Consider the following 27,895-nt stretch of genomic DNA (forward strand, 5'->3'; position numbering starts at 1 on the left):
AGAAATTAATCGGACTACAAGCGAACAAAATTCAATGTGAAATAATGCGTGAAATAATTTCAAAAAAACCCTATTAACAATTTTTGGAATTTATGGAGACCAAATGATATAATAGTGGCAAGTAGAAAGATAGTTCGTGATATACTTCAACAACAATTATTTATGTTACATAAAGAACAGTTTTCAAATCTACTCGTACCATTGTGTTATCGACTGGTTGATACGCGACGACAAAATGTCAACGTCTTGAATGTAATCGACGTCGAGGTGCTAGTTTACAAAAGTGAATGCGGTGGTAATTGTGTGTCTTCAGGAATTACTTGTAATTGTTCACGTAGAAATCCGAGTTGAGGAGCAATTGAATCTAATCTGTAGATTGCAGGTCTACCCGTGGATCTTACCACGCTAGATATTTTATGTGTCGTAATACTCCAAATAGGATCAGTCACTCTTTTTTTTTATACCGCCTTCAAGTTCACCGGGTTCATATAAATACCTGACAGTGACATTACCTAATACTGGTTGTTTTGAAAATTCATGTCGTTGTATTGATATGTATGTTTTTTTGTTTTTTGATAATCTCATTAACGGGTTTTGTGGCAGTTGTTCGAGCAATTTCATTATTTAACGCAGCTATCACACTTGATAATATTGCAACCCATTCGCGGGATCTTATATTTTTCTGAATTATTTCCTTCGCATATTGATATCCAAATAATCGCTCAGCAAGTGTTCGATTAAATCGTTCAACAACTGCCTGATCACGATGAATTGCAGTATATCCTCGTCTGATTTTGACGTCATGTTTTTTCATCAGAGATGATACTGCACCAAGAACTTCTTTTCCAGGATCAACCTGTAATAGTTTTGGCCATCGTAAGGGTCCTCGTTGATAAATTGGTTCAAAAGCAGAAGAAACTTCCGTTGCTGTTTTAGCTGATAACGGTTCTGCTTCCTTATACCTACTTGCAACATCAACGACAGTTAACGCGTATTTGTATGTTAATTAACGTCTTCCAATCAGATATGTTACGATGTACTTAAAGATTTTAATGAAAATGCAAAGTTATTAAATGAAGGTGGCGATGAGATTATTAATTTTATTACAGATATTAATGAAGCTCCGTCCGTAGATGAATTAGACTGATTTATGAATAATTTAGTTGTGTACGGTGATGTTATGCTTGACAAACAAACAAATCCATCAAGAATATTTTCCTGTGGAAGGCATAAAAATACAGATATTATCTATGTTACTCCGAGATATGTACAAATACCTAAAGTGATCAGAGATACCTGTAATATTTTAGCTGTGTTTAACGGAGTCAATCCACATACTCTGCGAAATATTTATAAAACCTGGTGTAGCGGAGATATGGACATGATTAAGTTCAAAAATTTCTTTTCAAAAGCACAATCTACTCCACACGGATTTATAACAATAAATTTATCGATCCCAGAACATGATATTGTGTAGGTCTTGATAAAATATTTGGTTGATATAATAATGATTTAACTAAAAATAACTTGGTTAAATCATACATTAGAAAAATAAACACCCCAATCTGGACAAATAAATAAATAAGCAAATAATATTAAATAAATAAATAAATAAATAAACTTGTATTTGCTGGCTTACTGTATATTTAAGGAGTATTCTATAACGTAATACTATTTGTACCGTTACTTCGTGTACACGTTGAGGTGGGACGTTATAACTATTACTGTATTGCAACAGCGCAATCATATTAGTGTCAGTGTACGAACAATAACAACAGGAACAACAAACTGTTCAAAACTGTTTATTTTTATTATTCAGCAAAATCAATGATAACAAGTACCTTATTTCCTTTAAAGTTATTATATCTATTTCCACTATTGTACATCGCCGTCCATCAATCTATTTAGGCAGACCCATTATTAACCAATGAAGTTCCTGTAAAGTAACGCGCGAGGTAGAAAAATGGCGGATGTTGAGAACGGGGAGGCTGGTTTGTTATATGTTCCACCTGCAGCAATACAAAATGAAGCCCATGTTCAAAGTATGGATCAATACAGAGAAATGTACAAGAAATCTGTTGAAGATCCAGCAGGGTTTTGGGGAGAAATTGCAAAACAGTATCACTGGGAGTCTCCCCAAACCGGTGAATTCTTGAGTTACAACTTTGATTACACCAAAGGCCCGATATCCATAAAGTGGCTGGAAGGTGCAAAAACCAATATATGTTACAATGCAGTCGACAGACACGTGGAAAATGGACAGGGGGATAAGATTGCATTCTACTGGTGAGTGTAGTTTTCACCAATATTTTTATTTAAGTTTTAATGAAAAGGTTCATATGTCTCTAAACTACTCAATACTTTTGTGGCTTAACCAGATAAATGTATGTCTCTTAAAACTTCTTATCTAAGATGTGATAATCACAGGCATCGAATAGAATACAGTTAATGAACATCCAGTCAAAGAACACCAGGGATTATACTTACCGTCTGGATACAAAGGTTAGTCTAAATAAATTTATTAATTAATAGCGCGCGGTCCGATCATCCGCAGATACATCTGCAGAAGGCACGAGTAGTGCCGCCGCCAGTCAAACAAAAAAAAAAAAAAGGTGGAGAACAACTTGCTGGTCTTATGGTCTAGTTCAGGGGTATCAAATATGCGGCCCACCAAGCTGTATTCTGTGGCCCGCAGAGTGATCTGTGTCAAAAGGTGTCATGAGAAATAACAGAGGTTGGATGAGAATTAAAATGCATTAAAAACAATAACAAAAATATCACATTAAACCCTTGCATCATTATCTAAAAATAGTCAAATTTGTAATAATGCAATATTAATGTTTAATAGTAACTGATAAAACTACACTTCCGAAAGGGCCATCATTGTTAGTTATTACTGTTCTTGTTCTTTTCCCTGATGTCATTTTTTAGCAAGGTTTTGTGAAGCCCTCGAAAATGGCTACAACGTTGAAAAAGAAAAGAATGCTTGTGGAAGAAAAAAGTGTTGTCCAGGATAAATGGGAGAATTTATATTTTATGGCAGAGATTAAAGATTAAGTTCAGTGTTTTTAATTTGTCTTCAAACAATAGCTGTGCTAAAAGAGTATAATGTTCGTCATCATACAGTGTGATGCACAGTGAAATGTATGATCTAATCACTGGAAAAATGAGAGAGAAGAAAGTTCTAAAACTGAAAACAGCAAAAGCCAAGCAAAAAAAATATTTTCGAACATTACCAAATCAAATGTAGGTTTCCTAATAAGTGAAGTGATTGCTAAATCCTCAAAGCCATTTACAGAAGGCCTTTTTGTTCAAGAGTGTTCTTAACACATTAACCCCTGGAGCTTTTTGTCATTTTTGCCCAAAAATCGAGTAGGAAACACATTTTGAAAGCTATTTCTGAATAGACTCAAAAACACCAAATTACCGGTCATCTTTCAATAACATACTGCCTAGTGGTGTTAGAAACATCGATTTTCATTGGCTGTTTGACTCGTGCATGGTGGGCAGAAGGGTAAAAGTTGGACTTCATTTTTTTAAATTTGTTTTTGCTAAATGGAGCCATTATTTTTAAATCGAGACCACTCTTTATTCCAAATGCCCATCTTATCTTACTTTTTGCAAAGGCTCGTCTGTCTGTTTGCAGTTCATACCAGTTTGTCTTAGATCTGAGACCAAAAAGTCTAAAATCCAGACACAAAATCGGATTCCGACCACAGGCGAATTTTGGGTAGAAAAAAGTCAGGTCCAAAAAATGTATTTTTTTAAATCTGTGTTTTGTAGTGCAACTAGATATTCCAGATTATTTGGTATCATTGTAAAGCTACAGCTGTCTACCTTTCTATAATACCACCCACTTTAGTATGTCATGCATGACCGTGACGCTACAGAGCTCGGCAGTAGGCTACTACCTCCAGCCACGTTAACTCATCACTTGGGGTTAATGTGTTAATGAGCTTCAGAATGACACTGTTTTAAAACAGAAATATATTGACATTGGAGTTCCTGAGTTCTATAAGTTTCTAGAGAGAGAGAGAGAGATTCCCCAACTACCTCTCTGGAGTTACCAAGATCTTGGCTATGTATGGTAGCATTTACATATGCGAACAGTTTTTCTCTTCTATGAAAATAAACAAGACAGTATTAAGATCAGGACTCACTGCCGAGCATTTGGAGGATATCAAAGCAAACATTGATATGCTGGTTGAGGCAAAACATTGCAGGCTGAGTTTTAAAAAAAGGAGACTTAAAATGTGCATGTATGTTTCCAAGTACTGATTAGTGTTCATTTCGAAACTTTTGTTTTTTTTAAGTAAAGTTATATGGTTAAAACTTTAACATATTGAAAGTTTCATATTTTACTAGATGATGTTTTTTGTAAATAATGACGTTTGTAGGTGTGATATGGACCTGGGCCATTGAAAATGCCCTCATGGTGGCTTAAGTTTGAGACCCCTGATCTAAATCATTTGGTTTTATTTTATTTCCTACATATCCTGATCATTATTCAGAAGTACATATCTGGCTTTAAACAGCCAAGAAGTTTACTTGAAAATATTAATTACAGGTTCACAAGAAAATTAATGATTCTCCAGACAGAAAAATAGCAAGAAAATGCAGAATTCTGCCCCCCCCCCCCCCCCTTTAATAAGAGAAAAGTACAGTCATAATTAATGCAGGTCATTATGTAACACTACTCCAGTCAGATGATTTAAGGCAGTAAATGTAGGGTGAGATCTCTCATTATAGCAGTATAGGCATTTGGCATTTCTCTCCACAAATATGACCCTTTGAACTTAATATGTCTCCATGATGCAAAGATGGAATAGTTGAAACTTAATAGAGATTCTGATGACTATGACGAGTTGGAAGTTTAGTCTTGTAGTCAAGTTTTCCAAGAAGCCAAATCATTTTCTTATTGATTTAATTTAAACATCCTCATTTTGTTCTGACCCATCCATGAGAGTATCTAATCTTGAGGATTTATCAGATTAACAAAGAGTGAACTTGGACATCATCTGATTATTCATATTTTAGAAAATTGCAGGTCATACTTTAAATAAAAGCTGACCGCTTCGGTGGCCTAGTGGTTAGGGCATCTGCATCAGATGCGGGAGTTCATGGGTTCGATCCCAGGTTGAGTCATACCAAACACTTAGAAAAATGGTACTAACAGCTGCCTCACTTGTCGCTCAGCATTAAGAGGTTAGTGTTAGGACTGGTCGGTCTGGTATCAGGATAATGTGACTGGGTGGGACATCATGCTACATGTCTGCAGCATGATGCCCCAGTGCTAGACATCACTATAAACTGTCACATGGCAGACATTGTAGCATTATGACAGAAAAATTGTTAAAGCTACGTTAAAAATCCAAATCACACACACACTCAATAAAAGCTGACTGATGAAAATTGAAACTTTACTAGCCTTGGGCTAGTGGACTGCTGCTAGTTTTCAAATCCTGAATAATAGAATTAAGTTTGCAACCCCAATTAATGTTCAGCAAGCTTTGCAGTTTTTCTTGTTATGCATTCATGTATATGTTATCTGATCACGTGTGAGTTTACGAAGCTGGTCACTTGTTAATTGTAGTACGTGTTACTTGCTTACAGTATTATGATGTATATCCCAGCTCATTTTTTGTTTGTTTGTTGCTGTCCAATAAAAACTGAGGACAGATTTATGCACCTTAATAGCCATAACCAATACAAAAAGGTTTTAATGGGTCTGGTGAGACAGACTTCTGTGTTTTCTTGTATGGCTATTAGGCGAGACTGCCCCATTTACTCTCTCGTCTACATGAATATTCATTTGATCTGTGATCAAATGGAAGAGAGTCTCATCAAAAATTAGCCTCAGGTGGTCTGTAGGGTTAGTTTTCTCCATCAGTTTCTAAATTTAATTTTGAAATATTGTTGAACTGCATGCTTTTTTGTGTGTCCATTCAGCATGTAAATCAGACTTATATTCAATACCATTTGCGGCTTGAAATCACTCACTGGTAGCCATTAACTCTTTCCCGGCTTCAGTAATATCTTACACATTAAAACATAAATCATGTCATCACCGCTATCTTGAGCTAAATAAAATAGACATCTGAAGATGAATTGTGCGATAGATAGCCATTTTGCATTTTCTAGGTAGCGCATAGTTTAAACAAAGCACATTGAAACTTTATTGATGAATGCAAAGTTAAAAATAACAATATTTGTTTCATGGCATAGTATGCCAGTAAAAATTTTACTTTCACAATCATTCATGTCAATCCAAAGTACTTGGATGTCTAAATTGTTTGTCTGAAAAATTACTTTTACCGAGAGAAGCACTTCAAGACTGTTACGATGGCACAACTTAATGGCACAACAAGCACATTGAGGGTTAAGAGAGCCTGATGGCAAATTTGGTTTCTAATGCAGAACTGGATTACCAGTAGGGTTCATACTGTAATATCATCAAAAGTTGACATTTGAATCTAATAAGAATGCAGCAGTGCTGTTCAAAATGTCTTTTGTTGAAGTACATGTATGTATCATTGAAAACATTTGTAATGCATGTAGATGTGCTACTTGGAAATGAGAGTTTGCTAACATAAGGCTGTATTTGGGCAGTCTGTTTCAGATTTTCACCCCAAATGTCCCCAACATGTTGACAGATGCTTGTGAGTACTTGCTCTCAAAGTCAAGTTGATAGGGATTAGAGTTGGAAGGAATATAAGAATATTGAATGCAGGACAGGGTCTTTGGTCTTATGTGATGTCTTAGGACAATGTATACAGTGTTCATTCATATAAATGGTAACTAGTTTTGTAAATGTTTACAGGCATTATGCAGATATGGCAGTATTAATTGCTGTGTAAAAAAAAAAACTGCGCCAGGATACTGTAACAAAGTCGAATTGACCTAATTGAAACTATTTTTCTTATTATCCATTTGCATGAATTGGGGCATGTGTTTTGTGAGAGCTGCAAACAGCTGGATGTAGTGTTAAGTTCGCTAGGCTTAGTAGTAAGTGGTTACCTATACTGACAATGCATGGTTTCAGCAAATTCCAATTTTCAATAGGCAATGCACTCGGACATCAGATCCCAATGTAAATGTCATATTAACTAAAAATGGAAGAGGAAAGGTCAGGGAATACTTGGACTAAGTCTTTGACATGCAATTTAACCTTATTAATGTAACAAAGCTGGTCAGGATTTTTACAGCCTGAAATACATTTTGGTAATACTCATTTTGTTAATCGGAGAAAAATAAATATTGACGCATAATTAGCAATGAGAGAACTTGGACACATATGATAACATACATTTGAACCATTACCCTTTTGACATAATCATTATTTTTCATTGATTTATTTCTTGCGCTCTCCCGTATATGGATGACACATTTCTGGTACATTAAGAAATTAAAATATAAAACAATAATAAAAAACTTGTTTTATTTTTTTGCTCTTTAATTCCAATCTTCATAAAATTTTAGACTATTCTAAAACAAAAGACTGCTTTGTAACAATGGCATAATAGCTCATTTGTCCAACATAGATCTGTACATGTAGTTTCCTAATTTTCTATTTATAGCAACTGTATATGACCCATTTTCAAGAAAACAGGTGTGCTTCTTTAATTGGAAACTTTGCATTGCTGATTCATTATATGATATTATATGATATTCATGTTAGTTAGCAGGCCAGTATGTACTTTTAAAAGAAAATGGCACCAGATATTAAGTAAAACAGGCTTTTACAGTTTGACTTGTGGCAGAAAATTCTTGGAGCAGGTGGGTCCTTTTAAACTTCAAAACATGTACAATCAGAAAAAGAACAAATCAACACTAATTTAAATATTTGTAAAGAATTTGAGGGTAGTACAATACAGCACTTGGATTGAACACTTTATCATGCAGAATTTGTGGAAGTTATAATCAGCTAAAGTTAGAAATATATACTAGTTAAAGTGAGTGTTGAATATAAATCATGTTTTGTATTTGTATTCTGGTTCTGATCCACGTTAGAATCTGCACCTTTTTGCCAAGTGTTTTGAGCAGCAGATGCAGGTCAGTAGTAATAATAAATGCACATTTTTCATACGGTGTACTGTAATTATGACATCTAATATAATAGCTATGATGTCATAGCTTAGTAAAGTAGGGGTACTGTACTAATATTAGTGGTAGTAATATATGGATTACACTTCTTATGCTAAGTTTATGCTTTTTTTGTCACTTAAATTAGCAAGAACTATTCTTATGCCTCTTACGGGCTTGGCATATATGTGATCATTCAGATAGCATCAATAAATGCTCACTGGTGACAACTTAAACTAGCAATAGGACATGAAAATTATAAAAACCATTAACCTATAATGGGATATGAAAATTATAAAAACCATTAACCTATAATGGGATATGAAAATTATAAAAACCATTAACCTATAATGGGATATGAAAATTATATAAACCATTAACCTATAATGGGATATGAAAATTATAAAAACCATTAACCTGTAATGGGATGTGAAAATTATAAAAACCATTAACCTATAATGGGATATGAAAATTATAAAAACCATTAACTTATAATGGGATATGAAAATTATAAAAACCATTAATGTATAATGGGATATGAAAATTACTAGGTACAGGCTTAGCCTACTAACAAAGATCTATGTACTGTAACTTATTTTTGAATTGGCCATTTTATACAGTAACCAGGTTCACATCAACTAGTGAAACTGAGAGAACTTCTAATTAACATTATTATTCAGTTCTAATAGTATTTTGATTGGTATTTGAATCTGTTGTGAAAATATGCAATAACAAAAGTTTGAAGTGGTTATTTTGTTACATGTTTTGAGCTTTTGACACTCACTTTATCAACCTATTCTTGCAAAGATTGCCACATTTTGGATGGAGGAAGAAGTCATTTTACCCAGCTATTATAGTCCAGTATTGACCTTTTTTTGGTAGAGACTGTAATTAACCCAACCTCCTGCATGTGGAGCAATAATGTTAGGTGAACACCAGGATGGGTGATCGGTTTTATTGGTGGGAGTTTCAGTTATGCACTTCTTCATTGACAGTTGATTCGCTAGATAAGAGCTAATTTTAGAGAACTTTGGGGAATCGTGGACTTGGATGAAGATGTGCTGCTTGCCCTGCTGGAATGTATGGACCACCGTATACAATATTACGAAGAAATAATAGTGCAGTATAGGTTTTTCCTTTTTGTTTGAAAATATGGGCCTTATCAAAGCTTGTGAAATATGGACAAGGCTCAGAGAAAATTTGAGAACTTGTCCCCAGCACAAATTGTTTACAACATGTACTTGTCCTTGTCATAAATTTACTCAACACAGAAAAAAACCAAGCTTGATACTAAAATGGTTCCAGACCCAGAAAATACTATGCTCTGAGTGAAGATGGTTAATTTAAATCCTAAGTACATGGTCCCATGCATAAATAACTTATAGACGTGGTTTGCAGTTACACATCTAACCTTTGATCTCTTGATCCTGTTCAAATTTACAGTGATACTTTTAGGTAATCATGGGATTATTTTAATTGTTATAAGTTCTTTTCAGGCATCACTCATCTCTTCAAGTTAGATGCAAAGGTTAAGAGCCAGATGTGATTTTTTCATTTGGTCTGGTCAGTATTATGTTTACCCCAGGATGTATATATTTTCAAGACTACAACATTATTGGTGCACTTTCGTGCCAAAGCAAAGGCACCAATAGATATTTCTGGAAGTATATAATTATTTTCCAGAAGAAAGATTTTGCATAATAGCATTCAGATGAAGAAATACAAGTGTCTCTGCAATTTTCACCAACTTTCATACTAAGTCATTTAAGTGTTGATCAAACCTTTCTAGAGAACTTTTCAAGAGCGCCATTCAAAGGGTAGATTTCTGATTGGCCCAATATAAAAATGTAGTACATTAGCATGCATTGTGTGAAAATTGGTGGGAATAAATTTTTTAATGTAAGTTAGCAACATTTTTCTTCTAAAAAGTAAATACATAATCTGGAAATATTTCCTTGTGTCTTCACTTTGTTATGATGATATGTTAATAAAGTTGGATGGTCTTCAAAAAATATTGGGTGGACTGGCCTAACATCTGACCAGATGAATATCACAACATTATTGCATTCTCTAACTTTCAACCTGTCAAAGATTGAACTTATAAATATGTGTTAGTACATTGAAAAGGAAATATTCTCCACATTAAAAATGATGCTAGATTGCCAAAAAGTGTACTTATATACATGAATACATTAAGAAGTTCAGGGCTAGATGTGAGATCAGGTTTGTATACTATACTAAATAGGAATATATATATATATATATATATATATATATATATATATAAGACCCTGTACTAGAAGGGTATTAAACCCACTTTCACTCTGAACTATATTTTCATCATTTGAATACATTTTAGTACCAAGTTTGTGTAGGGTCATAAAAATGTAGGTAGGCAAAAGTAATTGAGAATGGACATGTTAGCTGTTACACAATGCTGACATCATTTGGCATTTGTTAAGGGTGGAATGTACAGATTTATTCTCATAATGTGAATTTGCATCTGCGTGGCTTATGGATAAGTAATTAGTAAAGCTATCCTCTACATAAACAATTTTTACTTGGTTAGGCCGAGTGGACAAGTGGTTTCCTGAGACCAAAATGGCATCCTTTTGAAGAATAAAATTAGGAAAGTCGAAATCATTAATAAGGTCTAACCTAGCCTGATTTACTTTTTAGGGAAGGCAATGATCCAGATGACCATGGGAAGATTACATACAGAGAGCTCAGGGCTAAAGTCTGCAAGTTTGCCAATGTTCTCAAGAATTTAGGTATAACATGTATGTATGTGTGTGTGTGTGTATCAGGGATCGTCCTGGGCTTCGCCAATGTCGCAAATTGCGATTTTTTTTCCTTATTGGCGACAAAAATATCCCATCTGGTGACCTTTTTGGCGACATACTTTTTGGTTATTTAATTTGTACATACAATCAATGATTTGGACTGGATAAATTAAAAGGCAGAACGAAAGGAAGCCACAAACTTGACTAAGCAATGCATTGGAATCAATCTGTTACACAAACGATCCTTTGTTCTTATTGACAACCCCATCTTTACAGTGCATTGTTACATCATAATCTGCTTATGCTGACATCTGGACTGAGTACAGTATGCTGCGATACAGTCAATCATGCTGCCGCACTATACCTACAATGACTGACTTCTGAAGACGCGAATAGAACAGATACAATTAATTGTATGGCTAGTCCTTCTGGTGTTTTTTTATACATATACCAATACAGTAGTTTTGCTGAACCTTCATAGAAAACTGATAAGCTTTGAAGTACCGACTACTGTGTATAAATACAAAGCAAATGGAAAAATCTAAATCACAATTACATCTGTCGCCAGTGCGGCATTTTGCTCATTGATCTTTTCCTTTTGCCATCAGTCCTGATTTACGGCTGCAGAGACTTAAACTCCGCAACAAGAAATAGCAAAAAAGAACAGTTTTGCATAATTAATAATAATTATTTATTTCTCAAAATACAGGAGTGAAAGAATCCCTAAATTGGGTGTGAATTTATGCTTATATATACGGTCCAATATTGCCAGGTGTTGACTCGTGTAAGTTTCATTCGTGGGAATGGATCCTTTTTTTTCTTGTCGAGAAAATTTATACAGCATTCAGTGATCATTCTTGGGATTTAGGAAGCAATTCGCTACAAGCTTTATGAAGCTAGCCGGGGGGTGGGGGGCTGCTGAGAGACTACTGGTGTCACCTGTCAGCACTGAGGACTGTGAACGTGGATTCAGTAAGATGAACCTCATAAAAACTGACATCAGAAATAAGCTCTGCATCTCATCTCTCGAGAATTTAATGAGAATCAGCATGTACAGATGTGAAAAATTAGACTTTGAAACTGCATTCAACAAGCGGGCAGCCCTAAAATCGCGACGGATCTTCATGTAACACTTTGTAACATTTTGTTAATGCTTGTTGTAATTAAAGTATTAACTAATCCATCTTTTGTAATTTTCATTGCCTGTTACATTAATAGACTAAATTAACACTTGGAAAAATGTACACTACTTTTTTTGGCGACACTTTTTGAAAATTGGCGACAAAATATTGAGGTTGGCAATTTTTTTGGCAACAGCTTTTTAAAAGCCAGGACCATCCCTGGTGTATGGTTTTAAAGTCAGATGGGGATTATTGCAAAATTCAGATCAAGTTAGTATAAAAATTTTAAGTTTTCTTCGACTGCCAGATGAAACAATTTTTTTTCTCTGCCAGAACACAAGATTAAAAGAAGAATGCATTTTGTTTAGGTTTATCTTTAGAAGTTAAATCACTTATATGATATGTTATATTTTACATGTACGGTGAGTGTATGTTTGCATATAAAGTCCCTGTACATGAGCAAGCTCTGTGATTGATTCTGAATTGATGGGTCAAAGATATGGTCTATTAGCTTATGTTTTTTTTTCCGAAGGAGAAAATTGTGTTATTTCTTTGATATGCGGTACTAGTAAATGAATTAACTAAAGTAAATAGTTATATTTTACCATAATTCAGGTTTTGGGGAATATTATATATTCCATATATTTCTGAAAAGAACATTTTTTTTTTATAAATACTTACTGACATCACATATATTACTATGTCATTGTATTTGCCTGATTAGATGTATTGCCAGATTTACATGGAATGGTATGCTTGTTAAGTTTGTGATTTACAATACACAGGTTTGGACCAAGGATCTTCAACAAAGGATTCTTCTATCTCACAGTTTCAGATGTTTTAGACGTAGGCAATCCTTGACATGTTTTTACTTATAATACATTTTGTGTTCTGATGTTATTATGATTTGTTTCAAAAGTGGTGATAAATGTACACAAGCATCACTCTGTCAAGGTATTGTTAACGTCACAGGTTAAATTGTGCTTTGATTTGTGTGATGATGGTAGTAGTGGGGAGAGGCAATGCATTGTATACTGCTTTTGCAGGCATGGCATTGCACTGAACAAAACTGTTGAAAGGGAATATGTACAAAAGATGTACAATGCTTTTTGATCCAAAATAGGTGCTATTGCTTTAATATGGAATGTAAAGTTAGAACCTCCATATCTCAGAAACTTTGGTTCTTTTAGCTTCCATTCTTTATTTATGCCACTGTCATTAATCTACATTACCTCCAAGTACTAGGTAAAACAACTACATTAATTAACCCTTTACCTCATACAAGCGTCTTTGGACGCCTCTACTCCATTCGCATGGAAGCGCCTTTTGACGCCACTGCAAGATTCACATAGAAGCGCCTTTTGACGCCTGCTGTAAACATCAGCCATTTTGAGATAGTTTTCGTAGCGCCACCTTCGGGGAAAACCCCCCTATTACATACTACATTCATTTCTGCGAATGACAATTACGTCAGATCACGTGGTCGCTATTCATGCACTGGGCGATATCTGCTATTTAAAGTAACTGGGTCGTAATCTCCACTCTCCAAAATGGCAGCTGCGGATTTCATTCAGTACGTACAAAGTTTTCACGATTAGAATAACAACCACGAAAGATTCAATAAATTAGGTAAAGGCTCTGATATTAATGTAGGCAGCAATTAGTTTTTATAAATTATCAAATTCAGATGACTTAGTGATATAGACGCACACGAAAACCTTGTAAATTTCGAGTATCGGAAATGGCAGCTACGGTTAGTCACGCGGCCTCACTGACATGACAGTGAACGAGTTCTCTCAAGATTTCGAAGCACATAAAAAAATTCTTCTGTGGAAAATAATTACACAGCTATAACAATCGGACATTACTCTTAAATTTTTCCACATATAATATATGTGTACCAAAAATGTAAAATGGTTAAAATTGTTGTTAAACGTAACATACACAAAATTGCTTAACAGTTCACAGGCAGGATTTCATTCAGTACTTACGAAGTTTTCACGAGTAGAATCCCAACCACGAAAGATTCAATAACTTTGGTAAAGGCTATGATATTTATGTAAGCAGCAATTAGTTTTTATTGATTATCAAATTCAGAAGACTTAGTGATGTATACGCAGACGAAAAACGTGTGAATTTCGAGTATGGGAAATGGCAGCTACGGTTGGTCACGCGGCCTCACTGACATGACGGTGAATGAGTTCTCTCTCGATTTTAAAGCACATTAAATATTCTTCTGTGAAAAATAATTACACAGCTATAACAATTGGACTTTACTCTTCAATTTTTCCATATATAATAGATGTCTACCTTAAACGTAAAATGGTTAAAACTGCTGTTAAACGTAACACCACTACATTGCTTAACAATTCACAGGCATGCCTATGCGGATGCGGTCTGCTAGGTAACAGGTGTTCTATTTATAGCGTGCTGCACTTTGTCACTATGCTCTATGAGGTAAAGGGTTAACCATGTCTTCTGTCACATACTTGCACAGGATTATAAATGACAACAATGTCAAAACTAAGTGTGATACAAATGATACCCATTAACGTATTAAGAGCTGTTCCTTATATACACTCATGTGCAGAAAGTTTGCCCAATAAATAAATGTAGTAACTGACACTTTTTGAAAAAGCTTTGAAAATTATACTGCATACATTCTTTTCTTTATTGTTATGAATTAAATTAATGGTGAATTGTTGAGTAGAATCCAGATAAAAATGTAATGGACCAGTTGAGTATCATGACTCTCACTCCTGAAGATAAGCTGTACAAATCTTGTAATATTGGAGTTTCCGATGAATTGCAATCTGATTAAAATGATGTCTCCAATGTCCTATGTGAATATCTGATGGCAACCACTTAGAGGTCATGTTATGGTGACTTTTGAATTAGCTAATGAAAATGTAATTTTCAGAAATCTGAAAGTGAATCAAATAATTGGCACACATTGATGCTCTCCAGCCATAGTGCTCAGTCACCCCATCATGAAGATTTAAGACTTCATTGATCAGCTGATAAAATCTGTGATTATGGTAATAAAATAGGTCACCAGAACATAATCACTAAGCAGTCACTGTCAGATCTTCAAGTAGGACAATGGAGATCTGATTTTAATCAGATTGGATGAATTGTCAGTTTAAAATTCACTACAGATTTGGGAATGTTTTCAGAAAATGGAGCTGTCATTATGAGCTAAACACTCATTTTCTTCATATGCTCTTACCTACAAGACACAATTATACGTGATGTAATTTTCTTTTGGAATGTTAAAAGAAAGCAATAAGCATATTAGAAAATGTCAGTTACACTGTGCTGTTAGTCAGTGGAGCCTTTTCAAAATTGGACAAACTATTGGCACATGATTGTACATGGGCCTGACTTTCACTTTAAAGTCATGTCCTTTCTTTCAGGGTCTTAGAATTGCCTGATCCACTCCAATTTGAGTCCCTTCAGGGTTTGTAAAAAAAAAAAGAAAAATAAATAACAATTCTGTACATATCTGGTAGTGATAATTAGTAAAATTGAACTAAATCCTGAAATTATTTTTATTATCTGACATAATTTGTAATTAGTCTCAAGCTGCTGTTGACATGAATAATTTTTTTAAAAAGTCAGTCTCATAAGCTTTAAAAAGCACTTGGTATCCACACATACAAGATGTTAAAAAGCTATGATTTTCTGTCTGTCTGTAATCCATTTGTCAGTCTATCTATACACACTATAGTTTCCAGAGCATTAATATAAAACCATTCAAGGTGTCGATATGAAATTTCTCACGCATATTGGACCAGTATTATTGGAATAGTGGACCAGAATTTGTGTGTGCTTTTTTTGCTGTTCACATTCCTTAAGTTTCAATACCTTTTATGGATTATCTTTGTTTTGTGTTCATCATTCCATTATCGCGGCCAGTTTCCAAGTAAAGACTCACGAACACCCTCAAAAATCATTTAAGACCTCTCTCTAAACTAGTCGTATATTTTGGACTAGAGGTTCAGATGTACCTTCTGCTATTAACAGTTCTTCAGTTTTCAGTTATTTTTTAACATTTGTTTATCCATGCATACATAATTCAGTTTTTGTCTTTGGGCATAACTTGAACACTTTAAGATGTCTCTTTCAAAGTTGGAACAAACCAGACTAGTGATCCAAATGCATCTTTTGATTTTCACAATTCAGTTTAGATATTTTAAATATTTGTTTGTCTTTTATTCCATTTGTCCATTGTCCACACTTTAATTTTCTTTGGCAAAATTTTAGTGCATGTATTCAGTTTGTGATATCAGTGTATATGCTGCTGATTGGCTTTTCACTTTCATTAGATTTGACTTTTTTCCTTCTGTTTCTCATTATCATCCATCCACCATTCACATTTTCTTTTCCAGAGGAATACTCATGATAACTACCAATGTCCAGCATGTTTTGTAAATATGAACATACTATCTGTGAAATCGATGTCTGTTAGCCATAACATTTTTAGGGCCTGTAAATTTCATTTTTGTTATGCTGTTTCCAGGACCAGTAGGACCCCAAAATGCTTAGATCCACATAAGTGAAGGACTGGTCCAACAGCCAAGTCTGACGTGAATATTTACACCAGTGTATTAACATAGTCAAAGACAGAAAAATAAAACAATTTTCTGTCTTCATAATTTTTCATTGTCTAATGTTTAAGCTGGAATCTGAAAAGGGAAACATTTGTAGTTGGTATAATTATTGCATTCTTAAGTATGTGGCACTATTTTTTTATATGCTGTAATCTAAAATGTTTTCATTTTTACATGTATGCTGTATTGGTAGTTATGTATAATTTTAATTCTAGAATGACTGCTTGTTCATTTAAGTGTTGCTTCTATCAAAGAGACCATTATTGGTATACACTGTCATGATTAAGCAGTGGTTCACATGATCATCCTTGAAATTTTGTTTTATTTAGAAAAACTAAAAAAAAATTTGCAGATAAAAAGTGAAAATGGGTTTAATGGAGCTAACAAATTTTGGACAAATCCAAAATTTACACTGGAGATTTTTGGATCAAGGATAATTCTACCTTAACAAAATCAGCTGATTACAAATCTGGCTTACTACTCAACAGTTTGAAATAAATCTCACCTGGATACACTTTGCTAATAATGAGATGACTGGTCTGTATGTTAGTTACAATGCCGTTATATGTCTGCACATATATCTTTCATCTACTTTGCAAAGTCAGTTTATGATAACATGATGAAATTAGAATAGTACCCAAAACGAGCAGTGATTCCATCATGTAAGCACTGTTTGGGCTTTACATGCTCTTAAAATTGCATTTGTCCACAACTTGACTCTTGATATCATGTACTTGTGGGATGTAAAATATACTAGTCCTAGGCATTGAGAACTCCATTTTGTACAATCCCAATACTTAGAAATTTCTGCATTAAATGTTTTTATACCATGGAAACAATGTATAGCATAAGTAGTACATAAATAGTGTGATGAACCATTGGGTACTAGTACAAATAATGGACCATGGATGATTTTATTAGAGTCTAAAGAAGATTAAATGACTGGGTGAAGTGTGGGTGACGTTATCGTTAGATAATTCTTGTGTCATTTTTTCAGGAGTTCAAAAGGGTGATCGAGTGGCCATCTATATGCCTATGATATTGGAGATCTCGGTGGCCATGCTTGCATGTGCCAGAATTGGTGCCATACATTCCATTGTGGTAAGCAGCATTTCACGTATTGTCTGATTTTGAATTATTTCATTGCTTATTTAACACGAGATGTAGATGGAGTATTGGGAAATAATGTGCCCAAACTGTGGCAAAGACAATAGAGCAGACAGTATTTACTGTATTTCAGTTTGATGTATTATGGCTATTTTGGAAACAGAAACAAAAAAAAACACTTTTAAAAAACTGTCAACAAACTAGGGATTGTTTTAATTTGTTTGAGATATATTTATGAAACTCTGTATGATTTTTTATTGTGGCTTTACTTCGTGTCTTGTAAAAAAAATCGAATGTGTTTAGGATTATAAAGATTTATCCCCAATGTAGTTCATGAATTGCAAGAGGTATTTCTTATGCTATTGCTTATTGAAAGATATGTATATTGTTTTTTTCTTTTGGCGATCAATCACTCCTTTGTGAATATTAAAAATTGGTGAATTGTTTAAGTCATTAAGTACTTTGTAATGAACTTTTTTTGGAATACATCTAGTTGTAATTTAGTAGAATAGTCAGTTCTGTCATGTCACTAGACAGGATTAATGTTTATTTCTACATGATTGTAATTTTAGGAAAACGTATTTTAAACTTAAACGTCCTTTTTTGTTTATTTAAAAACTATATATCGATAAAGGCCAGATAAATTTGGAGGTGGAGGGTAACAATATTTTGTACAAAATGATGCAATTGCTACAATTTTACAGTCAGATCAGCTTGCTATCAGTTGTGTGTTGAAAGGGGTAACAGAAGAACTTTTCATTTTCAGCCAAATTATCACACAGCTGTGTGATTTCCACCATCTAGAGAACCAGTCAGGCATCTTTTCAGGATAACAATAACTATTTTCAGGCCTGCTGCTTTGAATAAGACATTTGAGAAACTTAAAATCAATAGCTCTGCTTCAAAATTTGGTTAAAAGTAACTTTTGTATTAAATTGTATTTCAGTTTTCAGATATGGTGAATATAAATTTCTTCTATTTGCCATATCTACAGTCAGCTCTTGTTATTTATGTCATTGAAATGATAATGTCTTTAATTTTTCCCCAGTATGTTTTAATATGGGAGGGTGGATAATAAAGCTATTTTTTTTTCTGTCTGTCTGGTCATAAACATTTTTGTACTGTTCAAGATATATGAAATTTGGTGCACATATTGGATTGCTAGTCCAGATGTGTCTTTTGCTATCCACAATTCTTCATTTTAAGTATTTTAAAAAATCGTTTTGTCTATTGTTTCTCCATCCAGTCATTACCATCACTTGTTTCTACTGTGAAACTCAGAAACCATTTAAGATTTCTCTTTGCGGCTTGGTATACACATTAGACCTAGTATTCCAGAGAATTTTGGACTATTGCATCCTTTAATCCGTTGATCCATCTATCCCTTATCCACAAGTTCATTTCCAGGGATAAACTCCAAAACCATTTACATTGTCTGTGCCACTTGGTACACATATTGCTCAAACAGTCCAGATCTACCTTTTGCAGTTTACATCTCTTCAGTGTCAGCATTATTGTTTTTGTTTGTGCATTCATTCATCCATCTGTTATCTGCACTTTCGTTTCTGGGGCAAAGTACCAACACTGTTTAAGATATCAGTGAAATTTAGTACACATTTGGCTAGCACAGTGAAGTTAGAAATCTCTATGTTCTGAAGACTAATCTATCTGCCTCCATTGTTCCCATGATTATATTACAGTTCCAAATGTCCAGAGATTTTTGTTATTTCTGAGAAGGAAGAAAAATAAATTTGTATAACCTGATCATTTTCATTTTCATGATTTGGTTAGAAAAAAACTATTTGATATTCGGAACTATGAGGCAGATCTTAGCATTCCAGATCAGATCAGTAATAATCTCTTTCTGTGTCCGATATGCCGGGTTCAACTTGGTTTAATGTGGTCATTTTTATAGATCATATACCTCACCCCACTGAGTTCAGGTCTCTCTCAACCAGTGTAGGTATGTGGGAAGGTCTGCCTGTAGCCAGTGTCCCTGATAACTTTTGGACACTCATAAAATTAGAAGTTAAATAGCGTAATTAAATTTTTACTACCATAAACAAATATTTAGATTTTTTGTAATTATTTTTAAATGTTGGCCATTTAAATCTGGAGACATTCTAGCTAGCACCTCTGTAATTTGGTATATGCCTACCAGATCAAACATCATTCACTTTGTATTTGGTACGATGCATACATCTCAACCTTTTCTCTTTATTGGTTACATCAATTTTTTCCAAGCATGGTAATAATTATCTCCATAAAGCATGTTTCTTAGTGTCATTTGGCTGGAAAAAGCTAAGATATCTAATGGTTCCCCGGGTGGCTGAGAGGTCTAAAGTGCTCACCTTACCAATTACTGCCATCTCGCCTCTGTCTTCATGAGACTGTCTCAAGCATGGCCAATGTGGGTATGTGAGAAAGCTAGCAAGTAGCTTCCCTTAGGAAAGTGGTTCTTACTGGGATTTTCCTGGAGTCTTCCACCACATTAGTTATTCTGGCCACCATTACTAAAATAAATACTTTAAATGACTAATCAAAACCATTCAAAATAATTGAGAGAAATATACAACCTCCAGGCATACAAGCATTTCATGCTGTTAGTGCTGAGCGCCTAATGAGGCAGCTGTTGGTACCATCTTTATGTCTTTGCTATCACTCAAACCTGCGACTTTATGCATCCAAAGCGGATGCTCTAACCACTAGTCTGGCCTAGTGGTTAGAGCATCCACCTTAGATGTGGGATGTCATGGGTTTGATCCCCGGCCAAGTCATACCAAATGCTTTTAAAAATGGTACCAACAGCTGCCTCGCTTGGTGCTCAGCATTAATAGGTTAGTGTTAAGGCTAGTCAGCCTGGTGTCAGGATAATGTGACTGGGTGGGACATCATGCTACATGTCTGCAGCATGATGCCCCAGTGATAGACATCACTGTAAACTGTCACATGGCAGACATTGTAGCAATATGACAGAAAAATTGTTAAAGCTACATTAAAAATCCAAATCACACACACACTCAATAAAAGCTGACTGGAGATCCAAAGTCAAACCTGTCTTAAACAGTCATCTTTGGAAAGTGTGAATTGTGGGGTCTGATGGTGTTTGTTTATTATAGGTTAATTTCTGGATGTTTTTTTTTTTTTTTTTTAATATCTTTGTAAAGCTGTCTTTTTATAATAGATACCTTTAAGGCAGGATTGACCATACTAACCATTGCATGAGATCATCATCTTTGACCTAACATACATACTGCAACCATTGTATAGTATAGTTGATGATTAACCAGTGTTGTATCTGTTTGTCTGTCTTTCTTGAAGATCTGTCACTTGACCAAGTTATCACATCTTTCCTAGGGCTGAATAATCAGGTTGTTTCCTGGGTATAAATGGGTCACCAGGATAACATCACTCACCTAATGTCACGAAAGCACAGCTTAGAATGTACATGATGTGTATATTTTGAAGTAAATGAAGAATTTTTAGCTAGGCATGACAGAAAATGATAATCTGGCCCAGGTGGTGGAACAAAATTTTTGTCATGAACCTGGCAAGGCACAGCACTATAGTACCAGGCTCTGTTCTAGAATGCAGAATTGTGTGATTCATACCAAGTTCTAAAATACCATGCCAAAAATTGAACTTAAAAATTCAGCATGATTTTTTAATCCCTTCATTTGCTTTATTCCTCTCCCCTCCTTCCATTTAGATCTACTAATCGCAGATCTACTTCAATTCCCTACTGACATTAATAATAAATTGAATGGTAAATCCCTTATAGATGGAATGTTGCTGTTGTTCATAATTCTTAAAAGAGCTTGTTGAATGCTTTGCAAGACAGAAAATGATCTTCTGAATCTAAATTGCTGGGAGGGAGTTTCAGACATGTTATAGTCATTCTAGAGTGATTTTCAAGTCTTAGTTTTCCTGAAGGTAATGTCACTTTCCTATTTCTGATCTTTGGGATTGTGCTTTGCATTCATATGCTGTCACAGAGCTGGATGGTGTTGGTGAGTCATTGGATATCATAAAGTCCAGAATGACACGGTCTTTACAGTGTGTGCAAAGAATAAAATGCTTCCCTTTGCTGCCATGCTTCACAGAGTAAAACTTCATCAAACAGCAATTCAGAAATTTACTTCTCTAGGCTTTACTCACTTTGCAGATGACTCGTCCTTCCTAAAATGATAGCTGCATTTCAACATTTTGCCTTAAAAAATTAATTTCTCTCTCTCTCTCTTTGTTGTTAAGATTACATATTATTGTTTTTTGAAACATTTGTGCTCAAGGGTTTGGGAGTAAAATAAAATGTGTTATTAGTCTAGGTATGCTTGTTATTATGATGTCAGATTGGTCCTAAGTAAAACTGGTGCCAAACTGACCTCAGATTTTGCCATGATGAAAGTCATGTTACTGCTTTTCTTCTTTGATTGATGGTCAACATGGGGTTTTCTCCAGAGAACTTCTTATGATGTCTGGTTGGTCCTAAATGAGAAGGGTGCCTATTTTGCCTCAGATATGGCCTCTAGAATGGCAATCTTAAAAATCCTTATTTCTACTCCCCCCAAATGGACAGTCATGTCAGCAAGTAGTTTGCACCAATTAAATGAAAATGCTGCTGATCTTTAAAATCTTGTTATTGCTACCCCTCATATTAACATGGGGTTTTCAGCAGAACACTTATAATACATGTATCTAGTTGGCCCACAATGGCAATGGTGCCAATCTTGCTGCTAATATGGCTACCACAATGGCTGTCTGGAAAATCTTATTACCGTTGAACGTTCTCAATAGAGGGTCTTAATGGCACAAGTTTTGAGCAAATGACTTCTGATGATGTTTGGTCCTAAAATAAAAATGGTGCTGATCAGTCATAGTTTCACCAGGCATTAGTTAAATAAAGATACATTTTTTTAGACAATGGTATGTCAGTCCCTTTAAAGGACTTTTGTTTCCAAATGGAACAGTAATTTTCTCCCTGAATTTTAAGTTCTAAAATGGACCCTTTAGTATTTCCAGATAGGTAAATAAATTTATATTTTTCCAAATTTAAAAACTTGTTGCTTTTCTATCTATATGCATATCTCTGCAGTTCGCAGGATACTCTGTTGAATCTGTGGCCGAACGACTCATAGGAAGTGAGGCATGTGTCCTCATTATAGCAGGTCAGAGCATGATCATAAATAAGTAGTCTATATTGTCTATGCATGTAAAGATACACAGCACTCCAGAAACATTTTTCTCACACGAACAAGACAAGGGCAGGTGGCTTTTGAAAAATCACTTGCCCTATGTAAAATATCCTTGCCTCACAAGATTTTTTGTAATATCTAAAACAGAAATTAAGAAGGCCATGGGCAAGAGTCTGACAGGAAGAGGGGTGGCAATTTTTATAAAATTTTAGAGAGATCCTGGGCATGAGGCAATCCAGTTTTTTGAGTGCTGAAATGCATGTGGCCAAACCTTTTGCTAAATCTTTGTTTTTGTTTACTTTGCCTTACATAATGGACATAAAGGCATGGATATGATATTAAGGCTTAGTGGTCTTTTATGATTAGGAAAAATAAAGTACATGTAGTTACTACATGTACAAATTACACTCTGTATGCAGCTTTTGATGTAAACAGGGGGCTTAGTACAAGTAGATTGTTCTCATGTGATATTCTGATATTTTGTTTTACAAAACCAGTGGTTTATGAAGGTATGTTTAAAGAATATTCTTTATTTAAGCATTGTACACCACATGTGTAGTTGCAATTTAGTGTTTACTTTTTTAAAATGTCACAATAGATTTTATTTTATTTTAATCAAGCAGAAATATGGGAAATTTCTTCTGATGCTAGGTTCATACTTCTTAATTTGGATTTTGGAAATTTTCAAAGAAAAATTTCAGGACATCATAATAAACTTAAATTGCCAATTAGTAATGTTCCATGTAATTTTTGTCTTGCTTATAATGCTCAGGTAAGAAATAGTGATCAATTTTCTGTCAGCAGCATCAGTGTCATCAAATGTTTGGATTGACGTCATTTCTCTGGCACTGTTATTTGTAAAGTCATGAAACTTAATAGATCTTTTCATTTTGGAATATCCTTCTAACTTTTAGAAAAAATATGTCACTGACCTACTTAAAACGTTTACATTGACTCAGTTTCTCTGTTTTTTACATTGACTCAGTTTCTCTGTTAGGTACATTCTTGAAACTATTGCTGTCTTGATCTTGAAGTGTACTACTACTCGAGGCCAGTGGGTCACAGTATATCTCAGCTTCTTGGACACTTATACATAGTTAGAAAACTTGATTGATGTATTGATCTTTGAAAGCACTATTCTCCATGGGGTCTTGATAATCAACATTCTATGCTGGGGGTCTAAGTCACTCGCATTGACCAGTCACTGTCATCTCACCTCTATCTGTGTGGGTCTCAAGGCTAGTATGTGATAGAGCTTGCCAGTAGCTTCCTCTTGAGGGATGGTGGTTTTTCTCTGGATTTGCCCTGGTACCTCCTCCACCACTTATCCTGTATAGTCAGTCTATCATGTGCTGAAAAATAGCATTAAACCCACAACATTTTTTATCCTTCATTGATTGCATGAAGTTCTTGCATTTGATTTGGTTTCTCTAATGCTTTTGTGTATATACAATCTTGAAACTTGGTGTATTAATTTTGAAGGGTATTATGCACCATGGACAGAAGCAGGTCACTTTTCATGTTCATTTATATTCTGGCAACTTTTGAAGGTTTATAACTTAACATGGTATTCTTGTTGGAACTTTAAAAGGAGATAAATGTAAATGACTGTAGTGCCTCACTATCTTTCATATCATAGTTGTTGGTAAGCATTGGATATTGGAGCAGACTCCTGCCAATGCAAGTGATACTTTTTGGAATATATATGAAACTTGGCACGTCGTTGAGGGGTTATCAGGTATCCAAGTAACACACATAATTTTAAGTGGAATTTCTCAATCCAATACAGATAATGTATCAGACTTTCTCTCAGAATGTCCTAGATTGGGGCCCTTATTTAATTATTATAAATTATTGTCTGATTTGTCTAATTTTGCTGAGGAAATTGGTTCAAACATTGTCAGACTGCACAGGCATTTGTAACAGTTTTCGTTACAAAAGAATGAAATGTCAGTACCATATCAGATTTCCTCAGTCTCAAATATTTAAAATTATATCTACCTTATATACTGACTGATAACTTGAATCCAACTTCAAGCTGCACAGACTGAAGTCTGTAATCTCATAATGCACAGGAATATCATGGTTTGTGTTGTTTTCCAGAAGTAATAAGTATTAGAAAAAACAGATCCTGATTTGCAAGTGCATTACATATATACTCTATACTAAGTTGACTAAAATACTAATCGCTTCATACACTCCCATTTAAGGGCTGCAAAAAGCTCTTTTCTCTTTAACCTGAATTTAAGTCAAAGTTTATCTATCTGAAAAGGTGACTTGTCAGTGAGTCATAGTTGCACTTTGGAAAAATAAACAATCCAAACTGAATGGATAGATAATTAGGAAAAATGAAGACAAAACCAGTATAAAATACAATTATATTATTAATTGGAATATGTTGCAAATATATTTTGTACATTTTCAAGTAATAAACTCCATAGAAATTTGCAATGCTTGACATTTTAAAGCCATTTAAGTGATAAATACGTGGATTATATTATAGGTCACTTACCAGTATGAAAATATTAGCCCAGATTGATCTGATATACAACATCCCATAATATATTAATTCTCTGTGTCTTGCAGATAAACAATGAAGGTGCAAATCCACACTTTTGTGAGTTACAGTATCCTATAAATATCACTGTTTAATATCAACTTTGAAAAAGCCCAAAAATGTATTGTCAGTGTTTGAGTGACCCAATAAAGTTTTAAAATACTGCGTCATTGTCCAATCATCGTAACTATTATCAGACTCGTATTCATCATCTTTACTATCATAAGCTGGTGCTAAGAATGAGGTCTGTAAGTGACATTTTAACTGAACATGTATCGTTTGTATGGCAAGATCACAGGTAGTTCAAATGATCACTGCATTACTTGGCAATGAATAAGTATCAGATTCAGAGCTCAATCAAAGGGTTGTGACCTGAGAAAATGAAGACTTACAAGCTAGGACTCTACGTGGCACTGAACAAGTATTAAATTTGTGGCTCAGTCAAATGGATTGTCAACTTTAATACAGAGTGACCCTTTACAAGCCAAGGGCATATTGGCCCCATGCACTGGCAGATAACTTGGAAAATATTACTTTGGAATATTAGATCTGGCTTATGAAGAAAATATGAATCAAATCAAAACTTTTATTGCATGAGTTATAAACAGTGCATGAAATTGGAAGTAATACACGTGTGAACACGCAAGGTAACATATGATGGACACTTCACTTTCCAGTGGGTGGTATTTATTTTATTGGTAATATTTTAAATTTATTAAAATCCAAATAACTGTAGATACAAGTATTTTTTAATGAATACTATCATGAAATGGATTAACGCAGTGCATGACATTCATGCATTTCTGAATGGGAATAGTGGCACTAACACTTAAAAATATTTGTACATACTGCAGACGTCTAGAGTTACCAATAGCAAGTAAGTGTTTATGGTATATGTTGGCAGATCAGGGTTTGTGGTTGGACTCGAGTTATAAGCGAGTATATGTTAGTCTATATTATCCGATCTATATAGTATAGACCATGAATGTGCAGAGGTGCTGTGCCTCAAATTAATTCTGATACAAATGCCTATAGCTGACATGTCAAGGAAGAAGAGAGAACTGCAGTGATGTATATTCAAAATGTGACATGTCGCTGTTCTCAAGAGCTTTCCACTTTTAAATATCTTCTGTACCATGCAGCAGATTGTGATTGAAGGTCCAGACTTGTTTATTTAGGTATAATCATGTAAACCTGAACATCCTTTAAATAAGAAAAAATTTATTACAACTGCTTGTTACAGTTTCCCATATTTCTTCTGGTATTACAGTCTTGTATCTTTAAACTGACACGAACCGTACATAATTTAAAAAAATATATGAAACCAACTATGTACTAAAAGTTTTAACTTTTTATGCACTTTGTGAATCATTTCCACTTTCTTGTTATATGCGTAATAAATCGACACATAAGCTACTTGTGATTAAGATTGGGCTTGGGTATTTTAGACTTTCTTTGGTCAGAGGTCACCTGAGGCAAAGATGCAAAAATCTTGCAATGCAAAAAGACAGTTGTTTTGTAAAACTTTATTCTTCTTGAGAAATGAATCCAAATTTGTAATGTGTTTATCATTTTCCTGTCGTATTCGAATGAATACTACTGGTATTAAACGTAATGCATTTTTGTTTTTCCATATGGCCTCTGCTGTGAAAGGACATAATTTTTTCATCCTTTTAGAGAATGTGTGGCTTGGTCTGTTAAAAATATAGTACAATTAATTGGTGTCAGATTAAACCATCTAGACTGTATTAGCTCCCAGACACCTTCAGGCTTTGCTATTGAAAATCACCTTTGCATACTATAAAACATATATAGCATACAGAGCAGAAATTGACAGCAAAATGGAGAGAACTCAATCACAGTTACAGTAAATCCTTGCATTATGGGTGCCTGGCAGTAGCATTTTCCATAGTGACAGATTTTCATTGAACAGCTTTATATTTATATAGCTATGTTTTATGAATTCTGGATTGGCATATGCCTGCTTTTGAGAAAGAGATGGAGCCAGTGTCTTGGTTGCTTATTTTAAAGTGGTTTCACTACATAATAGCATTTTCTTATGTTTTGAAAGCAACGGTCTCATGTTTTCATTAGATGCTTACACAAGTGCTCAATAAGTCATAACTTTGCCAAGCTCCTGTCACAGGGATGTCATTGGTTATTCCAAATTTCCCAGTTGTTACTTCCTTTATGCGTTCAGGGTGGTTTTCCTTAATTGGAAGATAAGGCTGAAGGTGTCTGCATTAGACAGAGATTGGTCCTCATCTCTTAAATATATATATGCCACTAGTCTTGTATTTTTTTTGTTTGGTAGTTCGGTGGTTTTTCATCAGAATCCCTATCTGACAGAATCCAGGATGCCAAGTGCAGGTTCTTGCTAACATCAGGTATGAATAGACTATTTAAGTAAATGGATATTAGTGACCATATCGTTTTTAAG

At 34.5% G+C, this 27,895-nt stretch overlaps 1 protein-coding gene across 1 annotated transcript; it reads left to right on the forward strand.

Annotated features, from left to right (window-relative positions):
- Positions 1–1,924: 1,924 nt before the first annotated feature.
- LOC149807797 (acetyl-coenzyme A synthetase-like) lies at positions 1,925–27,895 on the forward strand. The gene is made up of 4 exons (XM_089945835.1): positions 1,925–2,286; positions 10,762–10,853; positions 17,597–17,700; positions 27,770–27,895. The coding sequence occupies exons 1-4, from the start codon at positions 1,964–1,966 to the stop codon at positions 27,863–27,865; spliced, it is 615 nt and encodes a 204-aa protein (XP_089801961.1). The 5' UTR covers positions 1,925–1,963; the 3' UTR covers positions 27,866–27,895.

This window comes from Sinohyriopsis cumingii, chromosome 1, assembly GCF_028554795.1.
Source record: "Sinohyriopsis cumingii isolate HCF-2022 chromosome 1, ASM2855479v2, whole genome shotgun sequence".
Classification (NCBI taxonomy): Eukaryota; Metazoa; Mollusca; class Bivalvia; order Unionida; family Unionidae; genus Sinohyriopsis; species Sinohyriopsis cumingii.

Bases quoted from the DNA above. Each gene is read 5' to 3' on its own strand.
- LOC149807797 (XM_089945835.1), top strand. From the start codon at position 1,964: ATGGCGGATGTTGAGAACGGGGAGGCTGGTTTGTTATATGTTCCACCT. The intron at 10,854-17,596 runs GTATAACATGTA...TCATTTTTTCAG, and splicing joins CAATGTTCTCAAGAATTTAG to GAGTTCAAAAGGGTGATCGA. The intron at 17,701-27,769 runs GTAAGCAGCATT...TTTGTTTGGTAG, and splicing joins GTGCCATACATTCCATTGTG to TTCGGTGGTTTTTCATCAGA.